The 17,700-nt window shown below is 45.6% G+C and overlaps 2 protein-coding genes across 2 annotated transcripts; one reads left to right on the forward strand and one right to left on the reverse strand.

Annotated features, from left to right (window-relative positions):
* Window positions 1-786: 786 nt before the first annotated feature.
* C17H12orf76 (chromosome 17 C12orf76 homolog) lies at window positions 787-4,933 on the forward strand. The gene is made up of 2 exons (XM_066979375.1): window positions 787-966; window positions 1,116-4,933. Exons 1-2 carry the CDS (start codon window positions 864-866, stop codon window positions 1,199-1,201), a joined length of 189 nt encoding a protein of 62 aa, XP_066835476.1. The 5' UTR covers window positions 787-863; the 3' UTR covers window positions 1,202-4,933.
* Window positions 3,725-17,364, reverse strand: ANKRD13A (ankyrin repeat domain 13A). The gene is made up of 15 exons (XM_048073766.2): window positions 17,201-17,364; window positions 15,190-15,322; window positions 14,931-15,055; window positions 14,419-14,464; window positions 13,589-13,732; window positions 12,987-13,182; window positions 11,921-11,987; window positions 10,436-10,517; window positions 9,631-9,689; window positions 8,930-9,066; window positions 8,377-8,534; window positions 7,783-7,893; window positions 6,905-7,056; window positions 6,589-6,653; window positions 3,725-5,714 (listed from the first exon to the last, which is right to left on the reverse strand). The coding sequence occupies exons 1-15, from the start codon at window positions 17,285-17,287 to the stop codon at window positions 5,516-5,518; spliced, it is 1,761 nt and encodes a 586-aa protein (XP_047929723.1). The 5' UTR covers window positions 17,288-17,364; the 3' UTR covers window positions 3,725-5,515.
* Between the last annotated feature and the right edge of the window lie 336 nt (window positions 17,365-17,700).

A 17,700-nucleotide genomic window follows, 5' to 3' on the forward strand; every position in this document is an offset into this window, starting at 1 on the left:
GCCTGTCCTTGCTGTGTCACCTGCGAGCATCGTGGTGCCAGGGAGCCTCCGGAGCCAGCGCGGCGTGGCGGGCGCTCCGCTGCTGCCCGATGTGTCTGTCCCCTTCCAAAGAGAAAAGAAAGCCCCGGCTGTGAGCGAGGCTGAGTGGTTTTGGGGTCTGTGGGGTCCATTCCTTCCCCAACCTCCATTTTGGGGGTGAACCACGGCTCCCTGTGGCACACCGCTGGTCATGGCTGACCGCGCGCCCGCTCCCGGTCAGACCCCTCGGTCAGGCCCCTCGCTGGGACCCCTCGGTCAGACCCCTCGCTGGGACCCCCGGCTCCCTGCAGCACCCCAAGGACCCCACCACGCGTCCTGGTTTAACAGGAGCGGTCCCGGTGGGGCCGCCTGGCTCTGCCCTGGCCACCAGCCCCTGCCTCTTGGCCCCCACTGCTCTGGGCTCCCTTTGGAGGCTTCTGGGGCCCGTGGCCGGCCCGGGCAGGGAGAGGGCACCCCCAGGGACTGCGACCCCCGGCGGTGCGCAGCCAAGAGATGGGGGCACAAGGGGAGGGGGGGGCACAGGGGGCTGGGGACAAACGGGGCTGGGGGCGCACGGGGCCGGGGGGCACGGGGCTGGGGACAAACGGGGGAACGGGACCTGGGGGGCACAGAGCTGGGAGGGGGGCACAGGACCGGGGGTGGGGGTGCACGGGGCTGGGGCACGGCCCTACCCCGCCCCGCTCCGGTCCCCCCCCGGCAGGAAGAGGCGGGGCCGGGCCGGGCCGGGCGGGCGCACAAAGGCGGGGCCGTTCCGGGCCGTTCCGTTCCGTTGCGATCCGTTCGGGTCCGTGCCGGGCCGGGCCGGGCCGGGCCGGGGTCTCAGGATGCCGCTGTCGGCGCTGCGGGGCTGGGCGCTGGCCGTGCTGGCGGCCCTGGCCCCGGCGGAGCGCAGCCGGCCGTACGCCGTGCTGCAGAAGCAGAACCTGGGTGAGGAGCGGGAGAGAGGGAGGGAGGGGGGCAAAGAAAGAACCGAATTAAAGGGCGGGGAGGAAATCAGGCGATAAAAGGGAAAATCGGAGCGGGCGGGGCCGGGGAGGGGGGGGGGCTCGGAGCGTAACCTGTCGCCCCCCTCGCAGTGCTGCTGGGCAGCATCCTCAGCGCGCTGCTGCTCACCATCGTCCTCGTGGCCGTCTGCGTCTACAAGCCCGTCCGCAGGCGGTAGCGGCCCCGGCGTCGTGTGTGCGGCCCCGCCCGGCTCCGGGATTCACGCCCTTGGCTTCGGCACAACCGCTGGAACCGGTGGTGGAGCGCCCGCGCCTCCGGATGGTGTCCGGTGAGGGATGGGAGCCCCGTGCGACGGTCACCGGGCTCCCCGTGCCCGCCGCGATCGCTGCCCAGGAGGGCACCGCTTGGCATCACCGCCCGGCCATCAGCTCACACTGCATCAGGTTTTTTTTCTCCGGTGCGAACTCGGCTCCTTGCTCGAAGGCCGCACTGGAAGCGCCTCGGTGCCGCCTTCCAGAAGGCTCGAGGACCAAAGCCGAGCGAGCGCCGGTGGCTGCGTGGGGCGGGAGCGCGCTCAGCTCCGGGCAGCAGCACTGAGACACGAGCGGAGGCTGGCCCGGATGATGGCACCAGGCCTGTCCTCCTAGCCACGAGCAGCTCTGCAGCAGCCCGGGTGAACCCGTGGCTCCCCGGCCCTCACCCCCCGTGGGAGATGCGCTCCTGGGTGGGTGTAGGCTGCCGGTCGGGGAGCCCCCGGTGTCCGCAGCAAGCGGGGCCGGAGCACGAGGCTGCTGGGCTCCAGCTCTCTGGAAGCGCCTCGTGCCTAGGCTGCACAGATCCGTTCTATGCATTTCTGGCAACAAATTCAAGTGTTTACACTGAAATCACACTTGCATATGGATGCTGCTATTTTGTTTTGCACTGCTGTGAGTAGTAACTGGATTTTGCTTATGAAGTATTACTTTGATATTTAACATAGGGGGTTTGGGCTAGTAATTTATTTCAGTATTTTAAAACTTTACTTCCAGAGCAAATGTGTTGAAACCTCTAAAACCTTGTGCTGCATCTGATGTTTTCTGCTGTTAGTCTCAAAGGACGCTGGCTCCTCTTGGAACCAGGGATTTTCTTTGCTGCTGCTGTTACATTACTAAATGAGGCCAGCCTAGGACAGATCTCGTTTCTAATCCAAGTGAAACACGAGTGAGGGAGCAAGCTAACTGTAACATTTCTTCCTGATCTCTTGCTTTCATGGTTGCAGAGTCCTATATCACTGTTGTTTTTCCCCTCAGTCCTTCAGTTGTTGTAGAGCTTTGCCTGTAGTCGTGCCGTTCACGGGTGGAGGAGGATGGTGTAGCTCGTAGCTACAGCTCCGTGTTCCCTGGAGCAGTGTTCCTGTTTGCGTTCATTCTTCGCTCCCTGCTATGTCTCTCTGTATGAATAAAAAGCTAAGTAAACAATCCAGGACTCCTTTATTTATTCACAGATGTCCTGCTTGTTATTAACTCTGCTGTAGCTGGATGCAAGGCTGAGGCAGTCCCCCTGCCTACCCTCTGGTGAACTTGCAGTTAACAGAGGGGTAAGAACTGTAAGGGAACAGCAGTGTGATTCTAGGAGCTGTGTGAAGCCCCTGTCTTGTGGATGCTTGGTGGTGAGGAACTGATAAAGCAAATTGGAAGTGAAAGCTAGTCCTGCAGCCGTAGTGCAGCTAACTGAACCTTACCTGTTAGCAGCATCTACTGCAGCTACAAAGCTATTATTTTGAATCAAAACCCAGCCAAAGCTGTTAGAAGGATCGCCAAATTAAGCGCATCGTGAATTAGTGTAAAACAACCTCACTACTTGAAACGACAGTCCAAATGCACAAAAATGTTTTACTTCCAGACAAACAGCACAGACACTGTGGAAAGTGTCAGTTTAGAGACCTTTAAATTAGGGTATGTAAAAGCTCATTATAGGTTCAGAACAAAACTACAGCTATTTGTAACTGAGTTTCTGCTTTCCTAAAAGTCTGAGTGTCCTTGGAAAAAGGAAGCTGGCAGACAGGGTTGTTGTGTGGCAGTCTCAACATTACTATTCAATATGCTGTGTAATCCTCTGCTGATCTTTTCCTGTCTCTAGTTCCTGTATGTACTTTTTTGTGAGTAATAGTTGTGAATCACACTGCCTTTCATTTACTTAAAATATTTTATTGATCCCTGTTTTGAGAATAGGGAGACTCAAAGGCAGGCTGAAAACATCAGAAACGTTCCAGGGACTGTGTCTGTTTTAAGCTAAATCAACTATTTTTGATAGTGTCATCTCTAAAGTACATAAACATAATAAAAAGGCAGATAAGGATAATTGTTAAAACAGGCTCTAGCTACCATGGTAGAAAAAAATACTAGCGTGCGTAGTGTAGCATTGTATGCCCTGGAAGATAGTAACGTAAAGACACTGCACAGAGGCTCAGGGATGATTTTTACCCATGCTGTAAGATGCAAGGCAGGGGTTAAGAAAAACAGCACCTATACTAAGAAAGAGGAACCTTCTGTTTTAGAAGGCAAGATGGAAATGTCGCAGAATTTTTATTATTTTTTAAGTGCCAGGCAAAGAAGAAGGAACGTAACAAAACTTGAACTGAAACAGCTTGGTCTTCAGTTTACGACATACAGAACAAAGGAAATCAGCTTGAAATGTTATTTTTTCCTTGTAACCTTTGCAATGCTCCATAGAAAAAAAAAAAGCAACATCAGACAGATGCTCTTACAAAGGCAACAGCACTCTTTATTTCCGCTGAAGGAAAAAACAAACAAACATAATTTCACCTTCTACCACACGACTTTGTCAAGAGCTCAATGCAAGGCTTTTTCCCTCTTTTGCAATTGAGAAAGTCAAAGTAATCCTCCTTGTAAAGACAGACGCGGTTCCAACACAGACCACTGCCCCTGTGCAAGACAGTTGCGTTCAGCATTCCTGCAGACACCCAATAAGCTATTTATGGTTGCAAGCTGTATCATTAAACAAACATGGTGCAGATATACCAGTTCTACTGTACACTGAATTTTAATTGCCCGCTACATAAAACAATGGATTATTGGTTTAAAATGGAGTTCTAAGTTACCAACCATCTCTCTAGTTAAGATCAAGTCTCTTTTAGAGTGATTTTAAACTAGTTAATCGTTGGTCACGCAGAACTGCCCTGTTTTGCTCAAGGAGTAAGTGCAGGATTAGGTAGCAAGATCAGACCAGATGTACCATAGGTTCTTCACCCTTCTGCCAGCCAGAACTAGAACTGAGGAGTATTGCTCACATGTAACTACTATAAGGCTTTCCTGTGGGCGTACATACATTGTGTACTTGTGGAGTGCACTCGAGAGTCACAGTGTAAGTACTGTAAACGCTGACAGAAGTGCAGATAAAATAGCTACGAATATACCCTATGTGTAAAGACCTGAGGAAAGCTGGTTAAAATGTATTTTGGAATTGTTACAACACCATTTCAGTGAGCGGAGTCATATTGGCTTGTTCTAAAATCAATAAAAAGACTCATAAAAAAATATATGTATTCACATGAAGGATAAGCATTTGGATTTTAAAAAGCAACACACGTTTCCCTTTCAGATGACAAAATTAAAACTCATCTTCCAATAAGTATACATTAAAATTTCACCTGAAGTTTCTCCTATTTGAAGTTAGCACCCATATACAGGCACGCACACACGCGCATGCACACACACGGAGTGATCTCAAGAAGCACCTGGATCTATCACTTATTTTCTTGCTGCCCTCTGGCTATGGGAACTAGCTGGTTTTGAATCACTGCAGAAACTGCTACTTTACTAGGCAGATGGTCCCATTTTACGATCTAAAGTTTTACTGGCTACTTGTTTTGTCCTATTTCAGAAAGCACTGGTTTAATCTTGAGCTTGGATTAGCTGTTCAAGTATAAAATTATTCCTCTTAAGCAGGAGCACATGATAAAAAAATCTCAGTAACTAGAGAAGAAAAAAATCACATATAAACAAAACTAACAGAAAATGTCTGTCAGCATGGTATACCGTCAGCATGAGAAGCTACTGTAGGTGTATGTGTGTGAAAATGCATATAGATACTCTTCCACATAACAACTGAAAGGAAGAGACAATGGCTTTGAATTATTCAGAAGTGACTAAGCAGATGAGTATTTCTTTGGTAAGTAATGAAGTTTCCCTCTTGAACTCCCCATAAATCAGGTTTTCAAACTTTACTGCAATCTTAAATCCTGATGCTAAGCAAAATTTCCACCTGCTCTTCAATAAATATGCGTAGGTAAAAACTTACTTCACAGCTAAGGCTGCACAGTTGGGCAGCCAAATGCAGATGCCCATGTTCTGAAACTCCCTCAAAAATAAAAAATAATACAACAGCTGTTGTAGCTGATGATGATGATAACTAAGAAGGCAGGTGAAATCTTTACTTAAGCAATCGAGGAGTGGTCTTCAGACTGAGAGCTCTGAAAGCTTTCAGTTTTACTGAAATTTGGTCATCCTTATTTCAGGAGATCACTAAGGAGTTACTTTTCCACAAGAGAAAGCCGTAAAACTTGCTGAAGCTCTGCATCTTCCTCTTCACGGCGTTGCTTCTCCCGTTCTTCCTGCTCTCGGACAGACAGCTCCATGGCAAGCTGCAAGTCTTTTTCAAAACTGTTTGGTTCACTAGGGGTGCTGCAGCATGAATTACCTGTGCTTGTTAGATAGCTCTCCTGCAGTGCCCTGAGGAAAGAAAAAGAACTTCAAGTAGCAAGAGAGAGCGAGCTCATTTCATGTTTCCTCCTGCAATGATCCTCCCTAGCAACTGTATTCAAACTGCAAACCCAAATCGCTCTCTCAAAGGGCAGAAAGCAGCTCTCAGGATAAGAGAGCAGTTGTTCTAACAGACACAGAGTTCCCAACGTAAAACTTGCTCTTTGAAGGTTCCTCAGAATCTTTCATACATACTAACAGTTTTCAACAGGCTTCTGAAAGTATTCCCTCACAGTTTAAAGGTAACAATTTCCATACACAAAAGAGCCAGGAGGTTGCAGTTCTTCACCACACAAAGATTTCTTCACACTTAGCTGCGGGAAGACCCCACGAATACCGCAGCAGACTCCCAACGGTCCGCTAAATATAGGTTACCGCATTTTAAAAGATTACATACATTCAAGATTTTGAATTACATACATACATTACATACATACATTACATACATACATTACATACAAGATTTTGAAAATAAGAAGAGCCACCTTGAAGAGGCAGTATTTAATATACAAACATTTGAGCCAGAGGGACCAATTGCAGTTTTAAGAGCAGAGCAGAAGGGATGTGTTTACTTGGTGGGTGAAGAATCAGTTGTGTGTGCAGGCCAGTCCTGGAGCTGAGCTAAAGGGACACAGAATATAAACTAGGGAAGCCCAGTTCAGAGTTCTCGCTTCTTGAAAAAGTAAAAATTAGAAGCAGCACAGGAAAAGAGACCTTGAATTCTGAACGTCTGTTACCTGTCTCCAGGGGAAAAAAATTAGAAGTGCAGAATTGCCTCATACTACTGTTAGAAGTATTTTTGCTCCACCACAGCATTTTTGATGTGAAAAAAACAATTGGTTACCTCTGATACTGTATATTGAAGTCCTGCGGATACGCAACTGCTCCATTGGAATGCATCCCCACTTCCTAGAAATGGAAAAAGAGGGACAATTCCACAGGAGTTAACAGATTTGTAGTGCAAATAACTGAAAGAAAAGCTTTAAATCACTCTTATTTCTTCTTTGAAATGCATTTCTGTATTTTTTTCCTCCTCTGAGGTTCTTGGAAAAATCCACCCTACACAACGCTTTCCACACATTGGTTTAGTTCAGAGATGCAGCTATTGCTGCATTGTGAAACCTGTCAAATCTGCACTGAGCAGCTTACAGCATACTTACTTTATTTCCACTGGATTCCAACAAACTCTGCTGAATAGCAAACTGCATGATCTCGTTATCTTCATCCTGCACGTGTATGTTCCTACCATCATCTTGGACATGGTAAGATTTGGGGATCTCAAACACTGACTGGTCAACCTCGAAATTAGCACCTACAGAAGCCAAATATAGTTTAGAAACACAGCACAGTATGTTTCTGCAAGTTGTTAGTCAAAAAATTCTGATGGATGTTTATACATGCTCCAAAAAAAAAAAAAAAACAGACAAACCCCCTGGCTACATATACACAGACGCTTTGGAAGACTTAAGTGGCAAACGAGCACAACACTAAGACACGATACGACCTTTCTTACCTAAGGTGGCTGAAATCTGACAAAACCATACGGGAAGAAAAAGGATGCAAAAGATAGATATTGCAAGAGATAAACACTGCAGTGGCTCTGACTTCTCTGAGGCTATTCCCAATGAATGGGTCTGTAAAAGCTCCTAGGACAGAGCAGCACTTGATGCATGCAGTCACAAGCACCCTACTCAAGTGTAATCCACGCTCTTCTCAAAGACTGAGCTGTCACAACAAGTTTGTATTCTGCTTCCCATAATAATAGCTTTCATGCTGGCAGCATCACTCTAATGCACCAGAATTTAGACCTCAAAAAACCTGGGAAAACTTGCAACAGCTCAGTTTAGTCAGGCAGGTTTTGAAGGGGGCAGAGTGGAATGATACGATCAGTGTCACGCAGTTGGGATCAGCTGCTGTACACCGCAGCTTCCTCTCACCTGTGAGTGTTTGATTCCCTGCAGTTAAACCATCTCTCTTCTGTGCACTCCACTGACAGAAATGTAAGAAGATGTGATCACTGCACATTTCCACTCCTTACCTGAATCACACTGTGCACCTCCAGCCATCTGTGATGTTTTCTCAGCTGTCCTGCAGCCATTGACGTTTTCAAAAGTAATTCGGGCATTCAGCACATGAAATAAGGGAATTTCTATTAAAAAAACAAAAGTACAAGATTTCTATCAAAAAGAGAATTCTGACATTCACTTTCACACCTGCAGCCACATCAAACCCTTACAGGTTTATGGAATATATTCCACAAACCGCATGACATGATGACAAAGCAAAGTGCAACTCACTTCACCAAGAAGTTGCCCTTAGTCATTCTCACTCTGCCTCTGTATCTCAGGTTGTTGTAAAAATACCAAATCAAAGACATTCAAGCCAAGAGGAGAGGGTTAGCAACAGCTCATTTGTACTGGAATGATACTGTTTTTAAAATTATACTTCTGTACTGGCTATAATTTGGATTTAATGATCCCAGACATAGAAGATAACATGGATATATGTTTTTAGTTCTAGATACGTTCAAGATGACTAGTAAAAAAATAAAATTGTTTTTGCGAATATATATTGCAAAACCCACAGAAAGAATAGAAATGAAGATGCTAGAATAAAAATTGCTACGCATTACCAATTTTGACAGGGAATCCTGGTGGAAATTCCAGAGTGATGAAATCCTTAAGCCTGGCAAAATGAGCACTAGTTCTGGCCATCAGATCAATGATCGGAGTGACTTGTTCCATAAGGGACAAGGGAAATTCTTCACTCATCCATAAGGTTGCTTTAAACCTGAAAGAGTAAATTGTGTAAAAGCATCCTGAGTTGACAGTTTTGGAAACTGCAAAAGTAAAATACACAGCATTTTCACCTCCTTCATACAAAGAGTAAGAACAGTTACTGCTTGGAGAAACCCAGCCACGCTCCTGGTCAGGCTAAAGGCAAGTATAGGAGCTTACTGATGCGATATGTAAGGGATGGATTTTTTAAAAGTTGCAGCACTAGCCTGAATGCTTTCTTCTGCTTAATGGAAGAAGAATTAGACCATGGCTGAATACTTCAAGATCTCTCTTATGATTAATTCTGCAAGGGGATAAAACTGTACTGGATACTTGTAAAATACAGTTTCCAGAGATCAAATGACTGGGAAAAAGGAAATCGGAAAAAGTTAAAATTTCACTTCTCACTTCTGTGTTCGAATGGTGACTTCTTTCGGTCTTCCTATATCTCTACCTTTCAAATCAAAGTTTGGGTCCAAGTATTCCTCCAGAGTAATAGCAGTAGGGTTGTTACTTGCGGCATACTCTGTTGTCTTGACTATACTCTGGAAGGAAAGACAGAAAAAAGACCAAAGTAGTACAGAATTAACAGGCAATGGCTAGTACAGGAAACTTGTAAGTTACCTTTTGTGAAGTAGCTCATTCTCTGTTTTAGTCACCAGGGCCATTAGCCAGAAATACAAGCACACACGTTTAAGCTGTTTTCTACTGAGGTTAAAAATCTCAAATCATTTTAGAGACAAGAAAAACCTACACAAATACTTTAAAGCTAGAAATCAAAGCACATACAAACTGCAGCATTTCTTGACTCCAAATCCTTCGCTAAAGACTAAACTTTGATGGGGTGTTTTAAATACCCCATCAAACCCCAGCTCTTACTTTGCTAACAGATTCTACATCGTTTTCAAGGGAGCGTTCAGAAGGAAGTACCAGCTACTTATACAGGAACATTTGACAAACAAAAGACTCTTCAGGGAACATTCAAACCTCATCATCAAAACTGCTGCTGAACTAAGGAAACAGGAAGAGGGATTCCCTGCACACACACAACTCTTATTGGCACAGATCTCAGCACTATAGTGCCCTGTTACAAGGTCAAAGACACTCACCTGAGCACCATATTCATGCTCCACTGTACCCAGAAATGATTCCAGAGGGTTCCTGTCAGCTTCAGAAAACAGAAGGAGGAGTTTTGTATTATTATTAAATAGCAGTAGGCTTTAAGTACACACCAGGCTAACAAGCGAGGCTTCTAACCCAAAGTGAAGCAAGCCAAAGACAGTCAGGAGAGAGCCCAAGTTCCCTGCAAGCTTTATCAGGCAAACCCAGGACCTAAATGTGACACAGTAAGATGGATACAAGACACAGAACAGAGGCAAGAATTTTCAGTGGTTTCTATCTTGAACAAATAGCTCTATTGTTCACAGTGCCTCCCCTCCTGGCCAACATAGGCCAATGAAGGGCAGTGTTTCCATACGAGGTTACCAGCTACTCATTCTTACTCCAGTTGAAGTACCGGAAAGAATCACAGGACCAGAAATGAAGAAAAAGACCAAGAAACCAAAGCTCACGTGAACCTTGTAATCATGGCCAAAACGAAGTAAAGCCATGAACACATTCCAGAGCACAAAATTGCATGGGAAAGTGCAGCTTTTTTAAGCTTTCAATAAACTTTCAATAGTTTTGAAGGGCTCTTTCCTCTAAATACAACTAGGATAAATATTTGGTCATTTGTAGGCTGGGAGTCAAATAACAAGCTACCTCAGACAAACAGCATGTGAAACTTAAGCAGGTCAAGGTCAGCAAGAAAAGTATTTCAGTTCTTATCTGACCGCTTCTTCTGCGGTCACGCAGAGAAGATATCAGAGAGCCAAGATGTTGCACTTAATTCCAGTCATCCTATAGAAAAACTACCTTTATATCTTTTCTTTTCCTCTTCTGTTAAATGTTCCGTTCTGATTTTCGTGACCACATTCACGTTGTTTGCAATGTACACCTAAAAAATAAAAGCATGAGGACAAAAATCACCACAGGTTGAAAAGCAATGTTTTTCTAAAAACACCATGAACACGAACCTTAAGGAAGACAAAATAAAGTGACGTGGATCTGCTCCTTACAAAGATCTCTAACATACTGGTGATCAACAGGGAGTGCTGCACTTTGATTTTTCTGACCCCTTTGGTATAATGGAAATCCCACACACTATTTGCTTGATAGACCAGTGCTAAGGCTGAAACTACACAGCCACCTGCTGGGCAAGCTGATAAAACATGAAACCCCACAAATAATACAGCTTAGCATCTCCAGACAGCATTAATCTCGCAAGCACCCTATGCCAAGAGAAAAGCAAAGGAGCTTGGTCATTGGCTTCAATGGGAGCAGAATTCAGCCTTCCAGCCATATTCTTGGAAAGCAGATTGACACATTTTAAATATGCTTTTGTAGATAACTAACCCACCCAAATCCAAAACTTGATAGGCACTTCCAAGCTTGCTGAAGAGGATCCCCACCTGGATATACATCTTCAGAGAGAACAAGGGAGGAAAGCCAGATAATGCTGTTTCTAAACAGAGGTCACTGGCAAGACCCTCCAAATGAAATTCAGCCATGGTTTAATTCTGCAGGAGCACTGGTGAACCCCAGCATCCCACCAAATAGTCCCACAGCCTTGTGAGAAAAGCCCTCCCATAAGTGTACAAAACTATTCTGCATTTATTTTTCTGTTAAATGAAATTACAAAATTTATTTTTAATTGCACAAATTCCAAAACCTGGAGTAAACACAGACTTAAGGAAGTTTAATTTTGTGATACTTAAATTCCTAAAACTGCAAGGCTGTGAAGCCATCTTCAAAAACATCTCACAAAAGTGTGTCTGGCGAGGGAACCTGTCACAAAGACCAAAGTGACCGTATTGCCCATAAACATGGTCAGGGTCTTTAGTTTACCATCAGTCTCTTACTACTTGAATTCGTGATGCAACTCATGGCACCAAGAAGCTGTGACTTCCTTCAATACTGTTACTAGAGGGTGCTCACGGCACTTTGCCAGTGGGTTCCTTGTCTATTGAACAGACAAAGAATGACAACACATGAGAACAAGTTCAATTCTAGTTTTTGAAAGGGAGTTCTAAGAGTTACAGTGAATCTTTTGCCCCTCTGCTGCCGAAATGCTTTGCTCCTCCCTCTCCCCCAAAGCCCCTGCTGATGTGCCTGCACGCAGGCACCACCCTTCCCACAAAGTGGGCACCCTTAAAGTTCCTTGCTCCTGCCCAGTTCTGCTGGCAACACAATAAAGCTCTTGATGGGAAACTGAGGGCCTGAAATACTCAGGAAAGAAAGGCAAAACAATCATACTGCAGTTAGCTGTAAGACTTCTTAGCTGTGTATAACAGGCTTTACCTTTGCTTCGTAACCATTTACGCCTTCTGCTTTTTCCGTCCTCCATACCCAGAATCCAGTGGTGGTTCTGCCAAAAAGTGAATACCACAGATGTCTACACAGTTGCATTTCTACACAATCCCCAGCCCATTTTACTAAAAGTGCTTTTAACAAACAACATTTGGTAAGTCATTTGATTATTAGCCCCAGACATAAACACAGGACAATCCATCCTCGCACACACACACGCACCACGACAGAGCTGAGCAAGTCGCACTGCTTCTGTTCTTAGTACATGGCCAAAGCTCTGAGGCTTAGTCACAGATTTTAAATTCAGATGTGGATACCTGAGCCACAGAGGAGGAGGACAACCTAAAAACTGAAGCATTTTGCCTGGCAGCCTGGGCACAGCAGCTTTTAATGCATACAGCCGCAGCTTAATTTCAAAAGTAATCTGACACGACAATTTGGGGAACAGAGGGCTAGGAATATTTCTGTCTAGGAAATCTTTGTTTCTGGATGTGGAGATGCTGCAGTTACTAAGGCTCACTGAACATCACGAGGACTAATTCTGGGAAGCTCTGAGAGAGTACTAAGTATTCAGGAGAAAGAGGCTGCGATTATACATCTCCCTTTGACAACACTTGTTGACAGCGTGATCACGGGGTTGTTTTACTGCATCTCAGAACACTCCAAGAGGAGCTGCATAAAAAGGACGGCTTGAAGAAAGCTGACAGATACCTGGATAAGCAAGTGCAGTGAACAAAGAAGATAAACGTGGTAGAAAGTACCATGGAAAGACACACTAGGCAGATTTTAATTTACAGTATTAATGTGAGATTTGACTCATTTAGCTACAAGCTTTAAGTTCTTGCCCATTAGTTTCAGTACTGGCACATTTTGCCAAGCAACAGCAGCTGACAAAGCATAGGTTTTTTACTTAATGGTACATGAAGTTTAAAGTAATTTCAGATCTAGCCATAAAATACTTTATGAGTTTGAGATTTTTGTCTTTAAAACATTATTGCGGGTATGACCATCAATAGCCTTGCAGTGTTTATTTGTTGAGAGCAACTTTGTATCTTACCTTTCAAAAGCAATATTTTTTGTATCAAGGCACGTATTAATAATTGGAGAGGTAAGGCGTCTTTCCACATCTTTTCTTTTCGGGGTCATAGATCCCAGCGTCAAACGCTTCATGTGTTGGGAAATCTCAAAGCGCTCTGTTGTAACGAACTTATCATCATGATTTATCTCAATTAGTTCTGCCCAACCTCCGGTATCTGTTGGAATATTACATCTCATTTTAAAAGAAAAAACACCTTACCAACAGCAATCCACAATGAAAAACCTGAGCATACACTGTATATCAAGTCACAGCAGTTGCTAATTCACTGATTTTATTTGGGGGCAGATGAAAAGCAAGTACGAAATTGAAGTAAATTAAAGTAAAATTTTAGCCCTATTACCAAATTTTCACCTCAAATTTACTCAAAAAAAAAATAAAACCAAGCCATTATGTTAAATCACAAAAACACTACCTTTAAGACACTAATGGAACATACATACAAATCTTTCCTAAAATTCAGTACTCAGCCTCAACGGGTCTTTTTAAGGAAAACTGGGGTTTCCCATTGTGGTTCACACAGTATTTGGTGATCAACAGTGCAGACACCCTAAAACAGTTACCTTCGCCCTTGAAAATTAAGCTACGCCTTCCCCTCTCCCAGCTCATATTTTCAAATCCCAGCAACGTGATATCAACTCGCAACTTGGCGCCACTTTTCCAGATGCGACAGACATCACTTGGACAAACCCTAGAAACCAGCGGAACTACAAAAGAAAACAAGGAACACGTAAATATAAAATATTCAAGACATGGAGCACACAAGAAGCCTGAACTGAAGCAGAAACCATATCCCTGATGCATCAATTGCTCAGTACTGCGAGCATTATTCCACAGGAAGCAAGCAAGATTGTTCTCAAAGCTAGACAGGGTCACTACCAGCTTGGGGACAAAACCCATTAATTCCAATTAAAAGATTAACATGAAAAGGAATGAAGCATCGGTTCAGACTGACGGATGTGAAATGGGTTAAAGCCAGTCTCCTAGCAGCCTGATAAATAGCCGTTTGGAAAACGAAGTCAGCTCTAAGTCCTAGCATTCATTTCTTTAAAAGCAAAGCGAGTACTTCCAAGTAGTCTGTGCATCTACACATCAGACGTGTATCACTGTCTTAGTCATTGATAGCCAAAGATACACAAACAAAATCCTGGAAAAAGTCTTCAGCGATTCTGACAATGGTTAAAGCCGCCATTAAAAAAACAAAGAGAGAAACAAAGAACAATTGAGCAACAGAAATACAAGAGGTTACTTTGAGAACTGAAGATAAGTATTCTGGGGAGCAGGGAATGAAGATTCCAGTAAATATATGTCTCTGCATATCTTTTGACATTTATACATGAGCAGGTCCTTTTGTCTACTGCTTAGAAGAGAGAACAATGACCAGGACTCTTACCCCAGCTAGTAAACTCCCATTTCATTTCCACATAAAAGTCAGGAGTCTGGAAGAAGAAAATATCCTATGAATATTTCACAAAACAGTTTTAATCTAACGCTCAGAATAGCATTTCCCATGAATGTTTTCGATAAAGGAAAACTAAAAAAGAACAGAACTTCAGACATAAATGAACATTACAACAATTAAATTGACGATAACAGGAATAAAATACATCAGCTTACTGCTGGTTTATAACAAGCTATTTTGCTTTATTTTACTGTAGAAGCAGCAACACCTTCAAGAGTCATCCTCCAGTGCTGGACTTCATGACTATGGACTTCAAAATCAGAGTCAAGAAAAAGTCTCCACCTCCCACAGGTCTGTGCAATACGCACGTTGAAAGGAAGAACACAATTGCCCATCTTCAGATCAACGGGGCTCTAATCTCTGTTCCTGATTTCAGTGTACTTAAACGAACAACTTGAACCAGAGTTACGGTCTGGAGTAAAAGGTTTAAACTAAATAACTACCTCATTAATCTTCTGGAGTAATTCAGGAACTCCTCCAAGCGTCCTAGAGGTCTGCTGATAGTCTCGATGCTGCAGAATCATATGTACCATCTCCGGATCTCCTGTGCTGACAGCTTCATGTAAAACTGAAAGAAACCCAGGCACAAGCTAGTTTTAGTTTGCTTTCTGAGCAAAACACACAGCATAGAAGCAGTCAAAACACAACATCTGCAACTGGAAAGCATTAACACATAATATCTGTTTTTAAAGGTATCTTTACCTGTCCATCCCTGTGCGTTCTCTTTAGTTACATCTGCCTTGTGTTGAAGAAGAACTTTGGCAGATTCTATGTAACCCAGGGAAACAGCAAGGTGCAACAAGGTCCGGCCTCGCGGGTCACGTTGATCAACATCCTGTTGAGTATCCAAGAGATAAGTAATGCTGACGCTGTTCTATCAAGCGCAGTTAATCACAGCACACTGAGGAGGTCACATAAATAAAACTTGCTAGTAATAATTGACTCTAGGCCTAGTAATCTAGTAATACATGACTCTAGGAGTCAATGATCCCTAAATACTCCCACTTAGCAGTTTGTGATGCGTAGTCAACTCAGTTTTCAAACGCTGCCGTACTGCCCTTCTGCCCTCAGTACGCTGCAGTCTAACTTCCTCCCCAAAAGAAAAAGAGAAGCAGAACAGGGCCCATACACTGACATGGTAGGAAACGGGACCTGCAGAACAGGACCGAGCTCTCACTGATGCTTCTCATTTCTTTTCCTGTAATTATTTCCCCTTCTGTCTCCCTTCAGAAGCGGTCTCTTTCAGGAACAGACGGGTGTTCCACCCTGCGTGCACTGCACCATTGACAGTCAACAGCTTGAGTGGAAGATTTAACCTTACACAGCAGAACAGGAAGAAAAACAAAACAAAAAAAAACCAAGAAACCAGGCCATACAACACGGATTTTGTGTAGCACTTTTTGAAAGCAGAGAAGCAAATGTTAAGCTACAAAGCGTCCATTTGACTGACACACACAGCACAATGAAGCCCGAGTGCACTTTGCACGAGTTACCAAAAAACAAAAGTAAAAAGATATGCAGGCATAAATATCCAAAACATGCAAGCACAACATACTCATACCTTACATATTTTTCACTATTAGCTTAGAGATTTGAAACAGAAGAGCATCTACAACTAAAGGAAAAGGGGAAAGTCAATAGCAGAACAAGAAAGGAAAGTTATTACGCAAGTTAACGCGGTTATCTGACAGCGTTCAGTTCGAAAGACCACACGCAGCTGGGTAAGCTTCATTTTAAAGGGCTCTGTTTTCACTTCAGTGCTCGAATACCAATCCGTTTGCTTCCCCCCTTCCTACAGAGAAATGCCTACTGCACTGACAGGCAGAGGACTCTAAAAAGGCCCTCCTGGTGGTTTTTTTTTTTTTTTTTTGCTGTTGTTAACCGGTAACCAGGTATTTTACCCATCGTTTGCCATACCAAGTGCAGCTGGCAAGTGCCTTCTGATCCCCTCACGCACCCCTCCGCCAGCGAGAAGCTTATCCCAAGGGAGCAGGAGGAAACGTATCTTTGGAATACTCGAAATCAAGTCATTTAAAAGCAGACGAGGGAAGTCCGAGACAGACACATCCCATCTTAATACGTCGCTCGTTTCCTCACAGCGTTTCAGGTGGTGGCACTGCACCGGGGCGGGCGCCTCAGGAGAACGAGGTGCAGAACGGTGCTTATTTGATTATAGAAAGCCCCAGCTCAAAATGTTATTGAAATAAACAGAAGTAACGTGCCAATAAGGTTAAGGACTTTAAGCAGTAAGAATTAGAAGGTTTCAGACCTCGTTAAGGACTCAGATTACACAAATGACTAAGAATTAGAAGGTTACAGACCTCGTTAAGGACTCAGACTACAGAAATCAGACAAAAGCCACCCGCATTCCAAAGATTCTCCCCAAAAACCCGGCAGGGGAGCGTGCTGTGGGCAAGCGTTAGTAAACCGCGGGGTGCCGTCGGCGTACGGTGAGGAGGAGGAAGGCAGCCGTGATCCCCCTGCTTCTGCTCGAGCTCTGCTGCGGGTTTGCGGCCCGTTTCCCTCACGGGGCCGGCACCGGGGGCCCCGGGCCCACGGGCAGGGCGGCCGGGGGGGGTCGGGGCACGGCCCCGGGGCCGTGCCCCGACCCCCCCCGGCCGCCCTGCCCGTGGGCCCGGGGCCTCCGTGTAGCCTCTCCCCACAGCTCCCGGCCCCCTCACGGTTCCCGGTACCGGCTCCCGGCCCCCCGTACCTGGCCGTGCAGCTCCTGGTCCAGCCGCCGGTGGTCGTTGTCCCACACGAGGGCGTGCAGGGGGAAGGCCCCGCCGGGGGAGCTCATGGCGGTGCCGCCCCCCCCCCCCCCCGCCCCGCTCCGTCCCTCCCCCGTCACCTCAGCCCCGGTCCCCTCACGCCAACCCCGCCCCCCCCTCCCTCCGGGGAAGCGGCCGGGATGAACCACAGAGAACGGGGTGGGGGGGGAGGGGTTCTCCCCTCGGCTCCCCTCAGCGCTCACGGAAGGAGGAAGTCGCTGAAAACCTGGAACCTCCGCCCCTATCGAGCTGCGGGTGGAGGGGGCGGGCCGGCGGCGGGAGGATGTCGGCGCGCACCGGGTTCCCCCCCCCCCGCTTTAAGGAGGAGTTGGTTTCGCCCGCCCGCCGTGCTGTGGGGCGGCGGGGGAGCGCCCGCCCTGCGGCGCCATTGTAGGTGAGGGCAACCGCGGGCACCGACGCCTCCGGCCGCCATCTTGATCCC

Source organism: Anser cygnoides, chromosome 17 (genome assembly GCF_040182565.1).
Source record: "Anser cygnoides isolate HZ-2024a breed goose chromosome 17, Taihu_goose_T2T_genome, whole genome shotgun sequence".
Classification (NCBI taxonomy): Eukaryota; Metazoa; Chordata; class Aves; order Anseriformes; family Anatidae; genus Anser; species Anser cygnoides.